This window comes from Caenorhabditis elegans, chromosome V (genome assembly GCF_000002985.6).
Source record: "Caenorhabditis elegans chromosome V".
Lineage (NCBI taxonomy): Eukaryota > Metazoa > Nematoda > Chromadorea > Rhabditida > Rhabditidae > Caenorhabditis > Caenorhabditis elegans.
Window position 1 is genome coordinate 11273023 of NC_003283.11, and position 18054 is coordinate 11291076.

The 18054-nt window shown below is 35.0% G+C and overlaps 3 protein-coding genes and 2 non-coding genes across 5 annotated transcripts; 4 read left to right on the forward strand and 1 right to left on the reverse strand.

Moving 5' to 3' along the window:
* Positions 1 to 125: 125 nt before the first annotated feature.
* clec-223 (C-type lectin domain-containing protein) lies at positions 126 to 5139 on the forward strand (the record flags this gene model as incomplete). The annotated part of the gene is made up of 11 exons (NM_073462.5): positions 126 to 282; positions 559 to 675; positions 719 to 1638; positions 1988 to 2876; positions 2923 to 3053; positions 3102 to 3175; positions 3394 to 3480; positions 3523 to 3686; positions 3817 to 4133; positions 4183 to 4265; positions 4881 to 5139. The coding sequence occupies 11 exons, from the start codon at positions 126 to 128 to the stop codon at positions 5044 to 5046; spliced, it is 3105 nt and encodes a 1034-aa protein (NP_505863.2). The 3' UTR covers positions 5047 to 5139.
* A 3421-nt stretch (positions 5140 to 8560) lies between these two features.
* On the forward strand, positions 8561 to 8703 carry C03E10.8. Its single transcript, NR_069474.1, has one exon. It is a non-coding gene; the product is annotated as an Unclassified non-coding RNA C03E10.8 (non-coding RNA).
* Positions 8704 to 8928: 225 nt separating this feature from the next.
* On the reverse strand, positions 8929 to 9075 carry C03E10.9. Its single transcript, NR_069475.1, has one exon. It is a non-coding gene; the product is annotated as an Unclassified non-coding RNA C03E10.9 (non-coding RNA).
* A 474-nt stretch (positions 9076 to 9549) lies between these two features.
* On the forward strand, positions 9550 to 13017 carry gly-20 (Alpha-1,6-mannosyl-glycoprotein 2-beta-N-acetylglucosaminyltransferase). Its single transcript, NM_073463.9, has 6 exons — positions 9550 to 9686; positions 10445 to 10646; positions 10783 to 10913; positions 11369 to 12156; positions 12276 to 12422; positions 12545 to 13017. The coding sequence occupies exons 1-6, from the start codon at positions 9630 to 9632 to the stop codon at positions 12681 to 12683; spliced, it is 1464 nt and encodes a 487-aa protein (NP_505864.1). The 5' UTR covers positions 9550 to 9629; the 3' UTR covers positions 12684 to 13017.
* Positions 13018 to 13391: 374 nt separating this feature from the next.
* Positions 13392 to 15518, forward strand: C03E10.3 (G protein-coupled receptor). Its single transcript, NM_073464.4, has 7 exons — positions 13392 to 13454; positions 13554 to 13669; positions 13797 to 13864; positions 13939 to 14278; positions 14368 to 14549; positions 14604 to 14684; positions 14758 to 15518. The coding sequence occupies exons 4-7, from the start codon at positions 13984 to 13986 to the stop codon at positions 15202 to 15204; spliced, it is 1005 nt and encodes a 334-aa protein (NP_505865.2). The 5' UTR covers positions 13392 to 13454; positions 13554 to 13669; positions 13797 to 13864; positions 13939 to 13983; the 3' UTR covers positions 15205 to 15518.
* The last annotated feature ends 2536 nt before the right edge of the window (positions 15519 to 18054 follow it).

Consider the following 18054-nt stretch of genomic DNA (forward strand, 5'->3'; position numbering starts at 1 on the left):
GGATCAGCTTTTATATGTTTTGAATGTTACATGATTGGATCACGTACGAAATAATAATATGAGCATTCGGTATAAACATGATGAGGTATAAAACGAACAGAAACTCCCTTTCCGTTATTAAAATCATGCCTAAGCTTCTTGTACTATTCATATTATCTCTATATATTTCTCCAGTTGAGAGTAACTTCTACAAAAATTATAATAAGCAATACAAACCAATTTACAATTACCCGCCACCGCCAAATGTTTACTATCCGCCAGATTACATCTACGAAGACTACTGTAAGTTCCTAAACTTTGTTTTCGGTTTTTGAGAATTTGATTGTTTTAAATTAACGCCAAAAGAAACATGTACTTCCAATTTGAAAAAAAGGTTTAAATAAAGTTGCTATTTAATTTGTCTTTCCATTTTCAGTAATACCACAAAATCTTGGTAAGAAGCTAACAAAAGAGAGATCAATTAACAAAAGCATTGAACGTTATCAATCTGTGGTGATAAAACGGAAAAGAAAAAATCCCAAAATTATAAAAAAACAATAAAAACATCACCACTTTCAGCACCAGAAGATGATTACTACCAAGGGCCGCCAGGACCGCCAGGACTAGAAGGGCCACCTGGCCCCAATGGACCACCCGGACCAGATGGCCCACCAGGACCACCAGGCCCACCCGCAGGTTAGACTCCGTATGTGTAATAACATTTCCAACAAAACTGCAGAAAAATCAACATCAACCACCACCGTTTCACCAACAACTGAATCAACTGCAGCACCAAGCACATCTACAGAGACACCTACAACTGAATCGACTGCAGCTCCAAGCACATCTACAGAGACACCTACAACTGAATCAACTGCAGCACCAAGCACATCTACAGAGACACCTACAACTGAATCAACTGCAGCACCAAGCACATCTACAGAGACACCTACAACTGAATCAACTGCAGCACCAAGCACATCTACAGAGACACCTACAACTGAATCAACTGCAGCACCAAGCACATCTACAGAGACACCTACAACTGAATCAACTGCAGCACCAAGCACATCTACAGAGACACCTACAACTGAATCAACTGCAGCACCAAGCACATCTACAGAGACACCTACAACTGAATCAACTGCAGCACCAAGCACATCTACAGAGACACCTACAACTGAATCAACTGCAGCACCAAGCACATCTACAGAGACACCTACAACTGAATCAACTGCAGCACCAAGCACATCTACAGAGACACCTACAACTGAATCAACTGCAGCACCAAGCACATCTACAGAGACACCTACAACTGAATCAACTGCAGCACCAAGCACATCTACAGAGACACCTACAACTGAATCAACTGCAGCACCAAGCACATCTACAGAGACACCTACAACTGAATCAACTGCAGCACCAAGCACATCTACAGAGACACCTACAACTGAATCAACTGCAGCACCAAGCACATCTACAGAGACACCTACAACTGAATCAACTGCAGCACCAAGCACATCTACAGAGACACCCACAACAAAGACAACAATCGGGTCAACTTCAACAATTTCGCAATCGTGTATTGAAACTGAGTGTGATGATGGATGGATTAAAACACTACGAGGAAATAATCCTCAAAAGACTCTTTGCATGAAAGTAAGTATTCATTGTTGAAATCTAGAAAACAAAATAGAAAACAATAAGGTTATAATAGTGTATGTTTATAGAAACGTATTTCTTTTTACTTTATCACACAAAATCAATGTTGCAGTTGTTCTTTCACGATACTTCAATTAAATTTTGCATACAGCGTTTTTTTTGTACAGTTGCGTTAAGTTAGTTGAAATAGTGATAATATGTAGTAAATTTACAATGAACTAACAAGAGTAAGGGTTTACTGTAGTGACACCATTGCTTAAAAGTAAATTTTGCAAAGATCGAAACGCATTTTTCTTAATAAAATATTTCATTAATGATAAATTGTCTAAATAAAAATGTTTTGCAGTTGTTCTCTCACGATACGTCAAGTTATGATGATGCTTCAATGTATTGTTATGACAGTCATCAAGCTTTCTTGACAGGACCGGACAGCAATGATGAATACGACAAGATAATGGAACAAGCTCTTAACATTAGTGATCAAGTATCTGATAGTCAATCAATGATTCTAATTGGCCTGAAACGAACAACAGAGTGCACAACGGATTCCGGAGAACAAGATCAAAATTCTATATGTAGAAGACCAAAAGGATTCATTTGGCAAGATGGACTCGGGGAAACTTCAAATACCCTTATCAATCAACATTTCAATGACGATCCTGGAGTTGAAACATCACCAGATCATGTCAGGGCGTGTACTGGAATTATTATTGTTAAAGGTGCAACTAATAACAAAAATGTATATTCTCTGGACTGTTCAAATGGAGAAAAGAGCAGTGGTGAGAAATCAAAGATGGTTGTCTGTGGAAAGTTAGGAAAGTGTCCTGCCACAACTCCATCAACTATTTCAACCACTTCTGGAGCTTCTTCATCTACAGCTTCAGTTTCTTCTACAATTCTATCATCTACTGCAACAACTATGGTTACATCTACTCCAACTACTGAGAAATCTAGTACAACCACAACATCTACTCCAACGAGTGAAGCCACTAGCACAACAACAGCAATGATCACAACAACGAGCGGAACAACAGAAAATCCCACAACAACTGATTGTCCAACTAAAGTTTGCCGGTATGGATTCCATCCAACCATTCGAAACGGAAAAGTTTGGTGTATTCGAGTGTTTTTCCATTTCGTGCTTAATTATCAAGATGGATCAGATTATTGCTGGAATTATTTCCATTCGACACTTTCTGGGCCAGCTGATGAAAATGAATATAACGTTCTGTTGGGTGAGGTAACACAAGAAACTTGAATTCAAAATTGAGAACATTTCAGATCAAACGAAAACCGATCCAAGTCTTGTTCAAAGTTTGACAAAATATACTAAAGTTTTCATGGTGCTCGGAGCTCAAAGAACTCCTGCGTGTCTGTATGAATCAAGCTCTGCTCAATGTGAAAAACCGAGTGTCAGAATTGAATTCGAAAACTATTATTAAATTGTTTTATATTTTCAGGGATACCAATGGCTTGACAACGTTACTGATACAACCTACGCATTTACCAAATTCAACGAGGATCAGCCAGACACGTATGTATATTATATGTTTAAAATATTTATATGTTCCATATATTATTCAATATATTTAAAACGAAAATATTTAAACTTTCATTTAGCTAAACTAAAATTTTTATAGCATTTTTCATTTCAAATCAGGTGTGATGGTTTATCTTTTCTATCATATTAACTATTGTAGCTTTGTATCAAGTTGAAGGAAGCAAGTTGCTCAAAAATTAATGTTTTTACAGAAGTCCCGAACAACCTGAAGGTTGTGTTGGAGTGTTAGTTTATACGGATCCTACCAAAAGAGATAAGGAGTTAGTGTGGTCACTGAGGTAATAAAGTTTACCCAGCCTCCCACGCATTACGGTTTTCAGTTGCAACGATGCTCAGTCTGCTCATCAAGTGGTATTGAAGCTTGTGGTTTGCGGTCACGAAGGGGTTTGCCCGGAAGAATCTACAATTCCTCCACCGTCAACACAATCAACAACTACAATGAAATCCACTACAACTGCTACAACATCAATGAGTACAACAAAAAGTTGGTAGAGTATCCGGGTTGAACAAATTGTTTCCGAATTATTTTTTAAATGGCAAAACTGTGGTAATGGTATTCAGAAATAGTGAAAGACTAGTAAGAACGCATATTCTCTTAACAACATAATTTTCAGAAGTATGCGCTAAAAGTGACCTAAAATGTGCAAATGGCTGGACTTCATTTAATCGGACGAGTACAAACCCATTCTGTTTTAAAGTTATCAGCAGCTACAATCAATCGTATGAGCAATCAGAAGCACTTTGTGCAGCGAGCGGTGGATATCTTTCTGGAGTTGAAAATATAACGGAATACCAGTTTGCTGTTGAATTAGCAAAAGCAGCTGTTGATTATTCAACAAGTTTCAATGAAAAAATCCTGGTGACAATTGCATTAAAAAGAAAAGTTATTTGCTTACAAACAGACTCTACTGAATCATGTATAACATTTAAGGTATGATATAATGCAAATGTTTTTTTTTGTAAATAGAAACATATGTCAGGCCTATGAATTCGTCGATGACAAAACAAAATATGTTGCGATTCTTCAACATTATAGTCTCTGGGCTGATAATCAACCTGTTATGTGAGTGAGATAGCTTCTCGGGCTACTTTTTTTCGGGCTTGAACTTCACTTTTAAGTAATTTGCCCACATCCAGTACTCCTTCTTTAAATACAAGTTGAGACATAGTTAGAATATAAAATTTGTAGAAAAACCTTCCAAATCATGAGTGCCAACTTTCGCCAACTTTTGAATAAAAATAAGAAAATTTCACAAGTTTTTTGACAATACTAAATTGTTTGGTCCATCGTGCATCAACGGAGTGGTTTTTAAGAATTACCCTACTTGATCCACTCCACATTTTTATTTTTGCCTGATTTACCTGTATTTTCCATCAATAGTTCTCCTGTCCCATGATAACCAATTTTGTGCCAACGAAGAAAGTTTGTTTGTAAAGCGGAGAAACCGCGGAATGAATAAAAGTACAAAGAATATCTCACATTGACCCTGTGCTCACGCCATTGCCTAGGAAATAGGCGTCCTTTCCAACAAAAAAAAATGAATTACGGTAACTTGAAAGATTATACAGATATTCTTAATTGATTCTCACATTTGAAGTTGGCAGTCTATTGACAAAAACATTGTCTACTTTAAAAAATCGGAAGTTTAGAGAATAAAAACTGATTTCTGAATTTTAGAATTTCCGATCAACCCCATGGATGTGTTGGAATAATGGTTACTCAAAGCACAAGTACATCAGGAGATTCAAAATTGTTTTCAACGAGATGTGAGACGGGTACCCAAACATATGGAATGAGTAATGCCGCTTATTGTGCTCGGGTTCCAGACGTTTGTCCTCCATGAGAAAAAGCTTAAATGTGAAAAATCATTGCTTGAAGACAGTAGAAACCATCATCATATCTTGTTCTTGCAAAGAAAATAAACAATTCATGAATTAGTTTTTTGTGGTCTTCTCTTCGGGTCTAAAAGTGCCTCTTTTATGACATGAACAATGGTTATTGGTCGCCTGGTTGGCTAGCAATGCGCTCAAAACTGGTTTTCTTCTTCCAGTGAATGAACGATCCACATGGCACAATAGAGCACTGTTCTATACATTTTCTTGTGAGTCACTGCAAAATATACATTTTCTCTAGATATTGAGGAATTCATTCGCCGATTTTTTAAAAATGGTTTTGTTTTGAATTTATTTGTAACACTTCAAGTTTTGGATATGAATCCAATTGATAATAAAAATTTTTTAAATGTATATTTTTGCATTGAAAGTTCATGAAACTACTGACCCACATGGAAGTTCATTACCTTATTTCAAAACTCTACTGATTTAAACTCTTTAAAATGTATATCAGTTGTTCTAATTTTCTTTAAAATGTATGTCAGTTGTTCTAATTTACGTTAGAAATTTATGAAAGTACAGTATATTGAGAAAAAATCTGTAAATCAAAAGAATTGAAATGCAAATAACTGTAGTTGTTTTCGCAAGTTGAATTACGATGTTTTCCAGCATTAGCATACATTTTTTCACAGAAGGATATTCCGCATTTCACTAGAATAATGTTGTCGAAAACAACGCAAGTCATAAAATATTTCATTGTCACGAATAGCTATCTCCACACAGAATGAGCCAGAAGCAATGAATTTTAACAAAGGTGAGCAAAACAACTATTTAATTAAATTTCGAAAAATGACAGAAACATTGAGCTTCCTAGTCTAACTGGAGACCATATTTATTGAAGTTTTCCTGTTTGTAAATGTAATCTCTAAATTCAGTACACATAGTAGCAGTTGTTCACATAAGCGGATTGCCAGACTCATACTAAAAATTTTCAACAGACACCAAAACACTTGATTTTCTTCTTTTTGTTTGTTCCTGACCTTTTTAAATGTCTCAGTACTTGTGTGACGTCCTTGAATATTCCACCCCATTTTTTCTACTCTTTGAAAACGGCTTCCGTGTCTATTTTCTGAAAAAAAGTGTTTTTCGGGAAAAAACACTTTGACGACAGCCGTCTTCATTATTCAGTCAGTCTCTATCTCTCAAACTAATGTCTGCTTCGGGTCTAATTCTAATTCAATCAACTGTTTGCCAATTTCTTGCCTCCCAGTGGTTATAGTACTCTCTTTGCCAAAACGTGTCATCGAATAATTCCTTTCTTTTTTCTCTAGGCTGATAGACTATCGATAGTGAGAAAAAATCAGATGAGTCATCCGACAGATTGTACATGTTCTGGATTTTATTTTATACTAAACCATCTTTTTTCAAATAGCCGAATTGTTTGACAACTGAAATATTTTTTATTCTTCCTTCGTTTTTTTTGCATGATTTTATTGTTGAAACCTAAATTTAACAAATTAGTTTTCAAGCAAACTTTGAATTTAATATTATATATTCTATCCACGTTTTAGATAACCGAATTACAGAAAATCTCGAGAAAATCTCGAAATACAGAAAATTTTCTCGTGTGGTCTTGGGAAATGAAGAAAATCAATAATTTCTACAGTAACCATTCAAAGGCACATACGCGTTTTTTGATGGGTCCCGCAGCGATTGTTTCGCGCAGCAAAAATTTAAATTTAAACCTTTGTTTTTTGTGAAGTTATTTTTCCAATTTATTGATTTTTTTTTGAATTTGATCCTATTTTTTTGTAATTAATCAATTATTTTGAAAATTTCATAATTTCCGTCCCAAATTTTTCTTGTTTTTTCATTTATTTAGATAAATTTCTGCGAGCTGGCAAAAATTGTTTGATCGCTGGTAACACGACACCAACTCACATAGTTGATGATTCCATTCGAAACATAAGCTAACTGAACCGTTGACGTCTAAAAATGTATAAAGTTTTTTTTTCGAACAAGTTGTCATACTTTTTCTCTGAAAAACTTGCTCTTCTGGCTCGCAGAGCAGCTCATTTTATTATTACGTATGTTCGTTCAGCTCGCCCTTACCACCACCACCACCACCACATATCTCACTCCTTGCTTTTATATCGTCTAATCCGTCGTCTCCCCTCGTGTCGTTTCTCCTGCACTCCCGAATTTGCATACATATTCGATGATGGTGTGAGTGAGAGAGAGAAGGAGAGTATTGAGTGAACGAGCTGAACTGAGTTTACGTAAATTGAGCCTATTTGAACAGCCTCGCGAAAATTGTATACGCTTGTGGCACTTGAAAATGTGACATTTTTATTTTATTGAAGCCATTTTATCATAGTTTGAACTTACATGTAGAAGTGCTTCAAATTTAGAAATCCTACAATTTGTTAAATATCATAATTTCTGTTCAAATTCTAAATTTCATGTTTCAACTCTACATAATTGTCTTGCGAGAATGATGCTTCAAAATTTTCTATTCATTCCCTTTTCCGAACTTTATCTAATTCTGCAATCTTAAATATCTGAACCATGCTGTTGAGAGACGAAAAGGCTAGCGAACAATGAAAAGGAAAATATAACATTTTTGTTAGAATTCTCTATTTTCAAGGAAAAACTATTTTGATGGAATCATGCTTATTTTTTATTAAAAAAGTAAGACTCTTGCACTTGCGTACTTAAAAATTAGGAGCACGCGGAGGTTAGTGTGCCTTTCCCTCATAAAGAAATTAAAAGAAAATGAATCAGTTGTTTTAATTCAAGTATGCGCTATCCATCACGTCGTGGTAGGTATTTCTGAACGTTTTCTCATAAATCTTTTTCGTCATCGACAACCTTAAACGAATTTCATGCCCCAAGAAACTGCTATGCGGAAGAAGCAGTTTCTGCCCTCATGGGACACCAATTTTGATGAGAACAATAGTAAAAGTGACGGCGTTGTGCAAAAGAAACGATGTGTTTTCAATGTGTTGATGTTGCATTGAAATTTGTACGAATGTTCGTCACCTTGAAAGTTGGCTCTATTGAAAATACTTTTAGACTAAATTTTTAAAAACGTATTTGTATGTGTGCAATTAAATATGAAAAAAACAGCATTCACTTTTTTAAAGGCTTTTCCAAAATGCCGCATTCTCATTTCGATTATTTATCTTCAATACATTTTCAATGTTGATTATTTTTTAAAATCAAAAACCGACTCGGTTGTTTTCAAAAATTTATTTAAAATCTGAAACAAGCTTCACTGAACAAAATTTCCCTCACTTACCTCTGCTGACTCTAAATTTTAAATGGCTCTCATCTGAAATGCATCGACTACTAGTAGGTAGCGCGTGAAAAACTTGCGATTTAGAATAAAAAGACACAATCAATTAGAACATTTGTTTCTATATCTGCGTTTCTCATTATCCTACGTTAGGTTTTTGATCTATCTCTCGTTTACCACCACCACCAAGACAAGACTATTCGATAGTTTAGTTTACAAACAAGCCCGCAGTGTAGATTTACGAGACAGAGAGACGGGGAAATAGAGGCGAGGTCGATCGGACTTGGGGCAGCTGCCTCTCTTCCCCTTCTTTCTTCCGCATTAGAGGACGATATGGATCAAAAAATTGTCTCTCTTTGTGACAATGAAGGCTTTTTGTGTCGCACCATCTCGGTTCTTCTAATTTACCCCTAAAATGATAGAAAAAGCGAAGAAAGCGAGCAAACGACGTTGCCACTTTTTAATTGGTGTCTTTCTTTTCGAGCTTACATCCTCAAAAACATCTTCTTTTCACTTCTTTTTTCGTCCTTCACGCCTCGCAAACGAAATAAAACAGAAAATATATTCGTTTTCGTTGTCTCCTCCGCTTCCTTCCGCTTCTTCCCTATTTTTCCTGTCCGCATGTCATCGACGCACTCTCGATTGGTTTTCGCTTTTTATTCGATCGCAGTCCGATTACACTTTTACTGGGATTCGTCATTAGCCAATGTCTGCACTGGATGACATGCGTTAAAGTGGGAGTTGAAAAATTATACAATTTTTGTGCATTTCTCTATATTAGTCACTTTTTTGTTTTAATGCTCGGGCTCTCCTTGTTGTTTATTGCTAGTGTTGGACGAGAAATGCGGAGACCCTCGGCCGCTCGGTCAAGATTTTCAAAAGATGGTCCATGAGAGAATTAAATTAAAGAAATTGATAATATTAAATTAATCTGTTTTGACAAATTTAATTTAGAAAATTGATAATAAATTTTCCCGAATAAAAAATTCAAATTGAAATAATTTTAAGTTCTTCAAAAATTTAAAATTAAAAACAAACCACTTTTTGCCATCTCACACCATCTTGTTATTTCTTTGTCTCCATCTACACCATCCCAAGTATATGTTTTTTTCCTAAATTGACCCAATTATATATGTATGTCTCAGTTCTTTCCCATAATATATACACACTCTTGTTACAAGTAACCAATTGTTGTATACACTTTTCCTCATTACAGAAAAATCTCTTCAATCGACCGTCGTTCGATCAGTCATCGACCACGACGGCCGCCGCCGGTCGTGCATCCAACGACTGATTATGATGGTCTATCGACGGATGCACCGTTTGGCAAATGCTGTTATAGCGTGTTGTTTAGTGAGTTTTTTTTAATATTAAATTCATCAAAAAAATTGAGTCTAAACATAATTTATCGTCAATTATAAAGGAGTTTATCAAATATTGATAAGAAAGAATAAACGGTACTTGTGTATTATACCCCCGCCATTTTAAAAATTAATTTTTTTACTTATAAAATAAAAACGTGTGGAATTTTAGGCTTAGGAAAACACCATTCCTAAGCCTAACAAGGAAAATGGGTATCACGTTTAATTTAAACGGATTAATTAATGGAAATTTAATTAATTTCTAAAATGGCGGGGGCTATAATACACAAGTACCGAATAAACAATGGAAATAATGTTTGTTTGAACAAAATTGTTCCTACTTTGAAACTTTGATAACCAACTTTTATAAATTGTGAGGTCAAAAATGACTAAAATTCAATTTTTAATTAAGAAAAATAAATGCAATAAAATTTAAAATGTCTTAAATTTTCAAAGGTAACAGCCTAAAAGTGGAGTAGCGTGAATGAGGATTTGGATCTTGCTTTTAAAAAACCAAAAAAAAACGTCTTAAAAACATAAATTCTCTCAAAAAACCGAGAAAGAATGAAAAATCCAAATTTAAAGTCTGGTTTTTTAAAAATTTTAACAAACAATTTTTAAAAATATATTTTTTTTTCCGATTCTATGTTGAGGTTTTTCAGAATTTTAGTTGTTAAAAAAAGTAATGATAAAAAAGTAAAAATTGTGAAATATTTTGAATTAAAAAATTAGAAACTTTATTTATTTCAGTTCGGGTTCATCGTCATTTTTCTGAAAGCACCTGGAGAAGATCAACGGCTACGAGACGGTGTTCCTGTATTATCACAAAATCCTGTGTGGTCAGTTAATGACTGGAATGGTTTGAATAAAGAAGTCGTAGATTTATTGAAAAATGAATCGAATCGTCTGTCGATTAACGAAAAGCCCGATTTGAGTGGATGGAATTTTAAAAGTTAGTTTTTCTTGTTGAAAAATTCGTATTTAAAAATAGTACTAAAACATTATTTTTTTAACAAAAAAATTATCATCCGTTATAAATATATTATTATAAATCGTCAATTTGTATTTCTAAAAATTAATAATTTCAGCTAAAGAAGACATGTCACTGAAAGGATCGGAAATCGTCGAATCTGTTAGTTTTCTTAATGAAAATTTTGACATTTTGAACGCTGCGAAATTTGGAGATTTGTCCACTGTGAAGACAATTCTAGTGATTCAGGTAATTTTTAAGATGGACTTTTATAGAAATTTGAAAAAAGTTAGTTAAGTTACACTTTTTTGTTGCAAAAATTGTTCTTTACAATACAAAAAAAACTTTAAAATATTGGTAAACTATAATATGTGTATTTTCTATGGTTACCATCAGGGCCGAATCTGAAAAAAATTTATTTTCAAGATAAAAAACAAGATTTTTCTCCAAAAACACTTTTTTGAAATTTTTGGAACATTTTTGAAGAAAACATATTTCCCGAAGTTGCACACAATTTCGTGTGTGATTTTTATTTTTGGAAAAAAAAACTTAAAATTTAATATTTATGAATTTTTTCGCGTTTTTCAATTTTTTGAACAAATCGAAAATAAATTTCTTTCCAAAAATAAAAGCAACGAAAAATCTACAGCCCTCGATCATTACCAAACATTATTTATTTTTTATTCAAAAAAAAATTTCTTCAGGTACACGATCGGCCGGTCTATTTGCAATACCTCATTGAGTCAATGCGAAATACAAAAGGAATAGAAGACACATTACTAGTTTTCTCGCATGACATCAATGTCGGAATAATCAATGAAATGATCCGTAACATCACATTCGCTCGTGTCTACCAAATCTTCTATCCATACAATTTGCAACTGTTTCCGACAGTTTTTCCAGGACAGTCTCCTTCCGATTGTCCGGAGAAAATGAAGAGAGATAAAGCACAAGAGACGAATTGTTCAAATTGGAGTAGCCCGGATAAATATGGAAACTATCGAGTAGCTCAATTGACACAGATAAAACATCATTGGTGGTGGAAGATGAACTTTGTGTTTGATGGAATTGTTGAGAAGTATTCGATGAAAGATCCATGGGTTCTACTACTGGAAGAAGATCACATGCTGGCTCCAGATGCATTACATGTTCTTGATATTATTGTATCAAATCGTCCAAAATATTGTGAAAACTGCGAAATAATATCTCTGGGATTTTATTTGAAATCCACTAACAAATACGGTCAAGACATAGCTCATCTCGGAGTTCACCCATGGTACAGTAGCAAGCATAATATGGGAATGGCTCTTCAGAAGAACACGTGGCAGAAGATCAAAGGATGCTCCGAGATGTTTTGCAAATGGGATGACTATAACTGGGATTGGTCGTTGATGCAGATTTCAGCAAAATGTCTACCTCAAAGGTTTCGGGTCATATTCACAAAAAGTCCACGAGTTATACATATAGGAGACTGTGGAGTCCATACGCACAGGTTAGACTTTATCGAAATAATCAACTGTTTCAACATATTTTGAAATAAGCTTCAGCATCCCGAGGATCAGTCATTAATTGAAAAATCTCAAAATTTAATGTAATTTTTCAAAATTTCAGATGTGAAGCACATAAAGCTCTCCAATCGACACAAGAACTATTCCGTCAGCATAAGGATCTTCTGTTCCCGACAAGTTTATCTGTGACAGACACTTCGAGAAGATCTTTGAAGCCGTCGAAAGAAAATGGTGGATGGGGTGACATTAGGTAGGGCTTAACAACACATATATTTAGTAAATTATAGCCGAAATTATAATTATCGAAAATTCAGCATTTATCTTGATATGCAATTTTTATCAATTTTTTAAAAAATTTAACTTCGTTTGCAGAGACCGTCAACTATGCGAAATCAACAAATCTCCATTGGTTAGAGTTTCTTCTCAATCTGCATCTGTACTCCATAAATTGCTCAACTCAAAAATCCAGTTCTCGTCATCCAACAAAACAATCACATCTACAACTTCTTAATCTTCAAAACTTTCCTCTTTTACGGATTTTGTTGACTTGCCTCTTCAATATATATTTTTTTCTGTAAGAATGGTGCCCATTTCTAGTTTCGTTTTCCGGTTCTTGTTGTTTTCTACTTGCTTCCCTCTTGCATAATTAACCATAAGATGACGTTGCTCGCTTACAAATACGGGTTTCTTACCGCTTTTCCTGTTTCGTTGAAATTTCCACCCTGTTTCCAAATTCCCCACCTCAATTGCATGCTAGTGCTCCTTTCATTTCTCAAAATCATAATGTTAATGGTATTCCGCATTTTTCCGGGTCTACAAAAATTATATGAATGATTCAGATTTTTAAAGATGGCATTAAAGAGCAAATTCGTATAAACTATATTAAAGCTAGAACAGATTTCCAAGATTCTTTCAATAACAATTAAATTCGTAATTTCGCAGATTTCTGAAGTTTCTACTTATAGGCGCAAGGCTTCATCTGTGGAAGCAAAAACAAGTGACAAGGTGCACAGTGTTTCAAAATGTATCCGTTCCCTCTTCAGATGGTCGAGTTGGGACCAACTGAAGTATTACCGGTACAGAGAGTGTAGATAGTTAGAGAGTGACAGACATCCGGGACTCAATGGGGCGGGGCGCGCGGAAGAGACGATTTGTGTCGATTTACGAAGTTTTCCTCGTTGTCATCATTTCGTAAATCGACACAAATCGTCTCTTCCGCGCGCCCCGCCCCATTGGGTCCCGGATGTCTGTCACTCTCTAACTATCTACACTCTCTGTACCGGTAATATTAAAATATCACATATTTTCACTGATGTTTTATTTTTACTTCCTTCTATACACATTCAAAACTCCGCCCATTTCAGAGCAGTTTTTCTTACAGCTCTACTAGAAGCTTCTGGTTGTCATGATCACAATATCCCAAGAGAATGCCAATCATCTAACTATAAAACCCTTAATCACTGACTCTTCTGCTCAATTTTTGTGCATTTTCGATCGGTTAGTGAGTAACATTTTCTTGTTTTTCACCTCTTTTTGATTTAAAAATAGTTTTAAAAATTGTATTAGTTGAGTCAGAAAACACTTTTATAATGATACATTTGTTGCCGGATTCTGATTTTTTCAGATCATAAAATCCTTGGATTGAAAACGATGTTTCTGATATATTGATTCTGCTTTAAAAACGAGAAAAAGGTAAAAAACGAGTTAATCTATTTTTTTTTGAGATTCGGGATTCTGTTTGTTTTATTAAAATTAATCTTTTGTAGGAATAATTCATTCAAGTTTTCTTGAAATTATTTAAGATTTCAAGGATGGGAGATAAACTCCCAATTGTTCAAGTTGTCATTCAACTTGTAACATTGATTGCTTCCATTTACTCTCATTGGCAATTTATCAAAGTTGCTGTAGTTCGGACATACTTCTTCACATTCACAAGGGGCCAATTGGGTACAATCAGTTGTGCATACGTACTCATTACATTTGGAACATTCTTCATGGCAATTTGTAAACTGATTCCTGATACTGAAGAGATTCAGAGAAAATTTGAGAATGTCAATGTAACCATGGGATTTATCATCAATTTCACCACATTTTTCTACTTTCTCGGTAAGTTTGAAACTAGCTTATTTCCGACAATTTTCTATCAGTCTTATGCCTTGAATATTGTCCCTATTTTCTACAATTTTCCTTTCCAGATGCACACATCGGACTCTACAAAAAAATGTTCGAAAAAGAGGCCACAAAAAGTTTCATGCTAGTCTTTTTCACAATGGTAGTTGCGTACATCTGCTTCATTATTCCTGAATTCACTCATCATGGCAATCTATTCCAATATTCGGATGAGATTTCTATTGGAATGTGCTTGATAAACATCGTCGTGAGTGAATCTATTTGATATTAAATCCAGAAGTAAACATGAAATTAATTATAGATGAACATTTTTGTACGTGGCGGGAAGAAGGTAGCTATGGAAAGAGAACTGGGAAAACAAACATTGAAAGTGAGATTCCAGGTGAGACAATTTTTTAATTAAATCAATTAATCACACTTTGAGCAAAACAAATATTTTTAAACTTTATCTTCAGATTTCGGAGGCAATTGAAAACTGCAGAGTGATGTTCTATATCACTACAACACGTTTTCTGATTCTTCTCTGCTGGATCATCTTCATCTACATTCCATCGGATCTTACAGAACCATTCCGTTCTTTTGCCACTGTAATCTTTGAAATTCTAAAAAGCATCGAAGCGATTGTGTTCCCTTCCGTGTTTCTTCATTTTCATGATCGCATTGTTCGTCATATTTTCTACCTGGCGACAAAAGACCTGAAAGACCCTCCAACTCTTGAACCAAGGCCAAGATTTGATGGATCCAAACTTCTTGCTGAAATGTCTCAAACGGAAACAATTGATTCAATGAAGAAAAGTTGGGAGAAACACCACAAAAAGTTCATGAAGGATAACAAACGAAATGTACCTAGTACGAGCAATCAAATATTATTGGAAGACGGCTCACGCGAAATTTTGGAATAATTAATTAGCCGATTGCCCTGTCACTTCTGTCAATTTTTGTAGAAAATGCTGAGTGCACGTAATCCGGTTTCCTGTTTTCTTCTGAAAGTCATTAAAATGTTTTTTAATATTCAATTTAGAGAACCATCTTTCTCAAACAATTGTTTTTTAAACATATTATATTTAAGCTCCAATCAAATAACATATATTTACCTCTATCTCTTTTTTGTCACCTCATTTAAATTGAACACTTCCTCTATCTCATTTTTATTTATGTGATAAAATACCGTTTTATTGTGATTGCGTCAAGCGAAAAATAAAACCGAATTACAAATACTTGAATAAGTAAAAACTATTGTTGCCATTTAACGGGAGAATCTATACATTTACAGGCAGCAAATTTGTGTACTTGTGCAGTATACAGTGCTGGCCAAAAAGATATCCACTTTTGGTTTTTTGTGTGTAACTTTTTTCTCAAGCATCCATTTGACTTGAATTTTTCCGTGTGCATAAAGCGAAATGTTTCGCAAATTAAGCAAATAAAGTTTCGCAAAGAATTAAATTGTTTCGCAAACGAAACGCAAATTTGCGGACCAAACATTACATGATTATCGATTTTTTCTGAATTTTATTTCAATTTTTTGATTTTTTCGTTTTTCCAATTTTCATTATTTTTTTTGAATTATCAATAAAACGCACTCTGTTTGTTGCACTGGATTTGTTTGGTTGATAAATTATTTTTAAGGTATGGTAAAATCTGTTGGGTGTAAAAATCTTTCCTTGGACGTCAAGAAAGCCATTGTAGCTGGCTTCGAACAAGGAATACCCACGAAAATGCTCGCGCTGCAAATTCAACGTTCTCCGTCGACTATTTGGAAAGTAATCAAGAAGTACCAAACTGAGGTGAGTTCGAAAAATATTATTTTTTAATAATAAATGTTTAGAAATCCGTCGCTTTGAGAATCTCGCCCGGCAGGCCTCGAGTGACAACCCATAGGATGGATCGCAACATCCTCCGATCAGCAAGAGAAGATCCGCATAGGACCGCCACGGATATTCAAATGATTATAAGTTCTCCAAATGAACCTGTACCAAGTAAACGAACTGTTCGTCGACGTTTACAGCAAGCAGGACTACACGGACGAAAGCCAGTCAAGAAACCGTTCATCAGTAAGAAAAATCGCATGGCTCGAGTTGCGTGGGCAAAAGCGCATCTTCGTTGGGGACGTCAGGAATGGGCTAAACACATCTGGTCTGACGAAAGCAAGTTCAATTTGTTCGGGAGTGATGGAAATTCCTGGGTACGTCGTCCTGTTGGCTCTAGGTACTCTCCAAAGTATCAATGCCCAACCGTTAAGCATGGAGGTGGGAGCGTCATGGTGTGGGGGTGCTTCACCAGCACTTCCATGGGCCCACTAAGGAGAATCCAAAGCATTATGGATCGTTTTCAATACGAAAAAATCTTGGAAACTACAATGCGACCCTGGGCACTTCAAAATGTGGGCCGTGGCTTCGTGTTTCAGCAGGATAACGATCCTAAGCATACTTCTCTTCATGTGCGTTCCTGGTTTCAACGTCGTCGTGTGCATTTGCTCGATTGGCCAAGTCAGTCTCCGGACTTGAATCCAATAGAGCATTTGTGGGAAGAGTTGGAAAGACGTCTTGGAGGTATTCGGGCTTCAAATGCAGATGCCATATTCAACCAGTTGGAAAACGCTTGGAAAGCTATCCCCATGTCAGTTATTCACAAGCTGATCGACTCGATGCCACGTCGTTGTCAAGCTGTTATTGATGCAAACGGATACGCGACAAAGTATTAAGCATAATTATGTTGTTTTTAAATCCAATTGCTCATATTCCGGTACTTTAATTGTCATTTCCTTGCAACCTCGGTTTTTTCAATATTTCTAGTTTTTCGATTTTTTTGAATTTTTCTGAAGTTTTTTCAAAATCTGTTGAACATTTTTGATGAATATTGTGTTTTTAGATTTTGTGAACACTGTGGTGAAGTTTCAAAACAAAATAACCACTTAGAAAAAAGTTACACACAAAAAACCAAAAGTGGATATCTTTTTGGCCAGCACTGTAACTGACCCAAGAATATTTTCCTGTACTTTTTGTATTTATTTCTTTTGAAAATGATAATTTAATTGAAACGTCAAATTGATTTACATTTTTAGGCTTTGTAAAACACTAATTCTTGATTGAACAAACCGAAACTTAATCAATTTAAATCGAAGTTTAACAGTTTGATAAATTTTTATGATGCTCAGATTCAAAGAGCAATAAATCAACTAATAAATAAAACTAGACTTGGAAAATAAAATTCATTGACGTACATCAGGGACTGAGGGATATGAATGTCACAACAACTACTCATTATATTTAAGCAAAACGGTTCTCAAGAGTAATAATTAGTGACATAAAACCGTGTGATCTTTTGAATATGATGCCATCAAAGGATCAGATAATTTTTTTTAAAAACCCTGAAAAATGGAGTCAAAGGATAGCAGCAATTACAGAGCGAGAAAGCAAACAATTTTGCATACCGGGAACATCAAGAAAATGGTATCTGCTGTTCCTGCTGTTTTAAATCAATAAATTAATCCATACAACGGTGTTCCCACTTTTTAATCGTGTAAATAGGAAAATTGTTTTGATTGAAAGCTATCCTATTTAGGATATGTTAAGTTTTACAACATGTAAAGGGAATGCAGATGAAATAAAAATATAGAACTTGAACATGTTTTTTCAATTAAATATAATTATTCAAGGCGGAACTAAGTTTCTAACATCGACTGAAATGGTAGACCATGTTCACGATCCCTTTATAATTTAGTTCAAAGCAGAAAACAAGCCTTCAGGCAGCCG

Coding starts and splice junctions, on each gene's coding strand:
- gly-20 (NM_073463.9), top strand. CDS start 9,630: ATGATGGTCTATCGACGGATGCACCGTTTGGCAAATGCTGTTATAGCG. Junction 10,914..11,368: donor AGACAATTCTAGTGATTCAG/GTAATTTTTAAG, acceptor AAATTTCTTCAG/GTACACGATCGGCCGGTCTA. Junction 12,157..12,275: donor TGTGGAGTCCATACGCACAG/GTTAGACTTTAT, acceptor TCAAAATTTCAG/ATGTGAAGCACATAAAGCTC.
- C03E10.3 (NM_073464.4), top strand. CDS start 13,984: ATGGGAGATAAACTCCCAATTGTTCAAGTTGTCATTCAACTTGTAACA. Junction 14,550..14,603: donor TGTGCTTGATAAACATCGTC/GTGAGTGAATCT, acceptor AATTAATTATAG/ATGAACATTTTTGTACGTGG. Junction 14,685..14,757: donor CATTGAAAGTGAGATTCCAG/GTGAGACAATTT, acceptor CTTTATCTTCAG/ATTTCGGAGGCAATTGAAAA.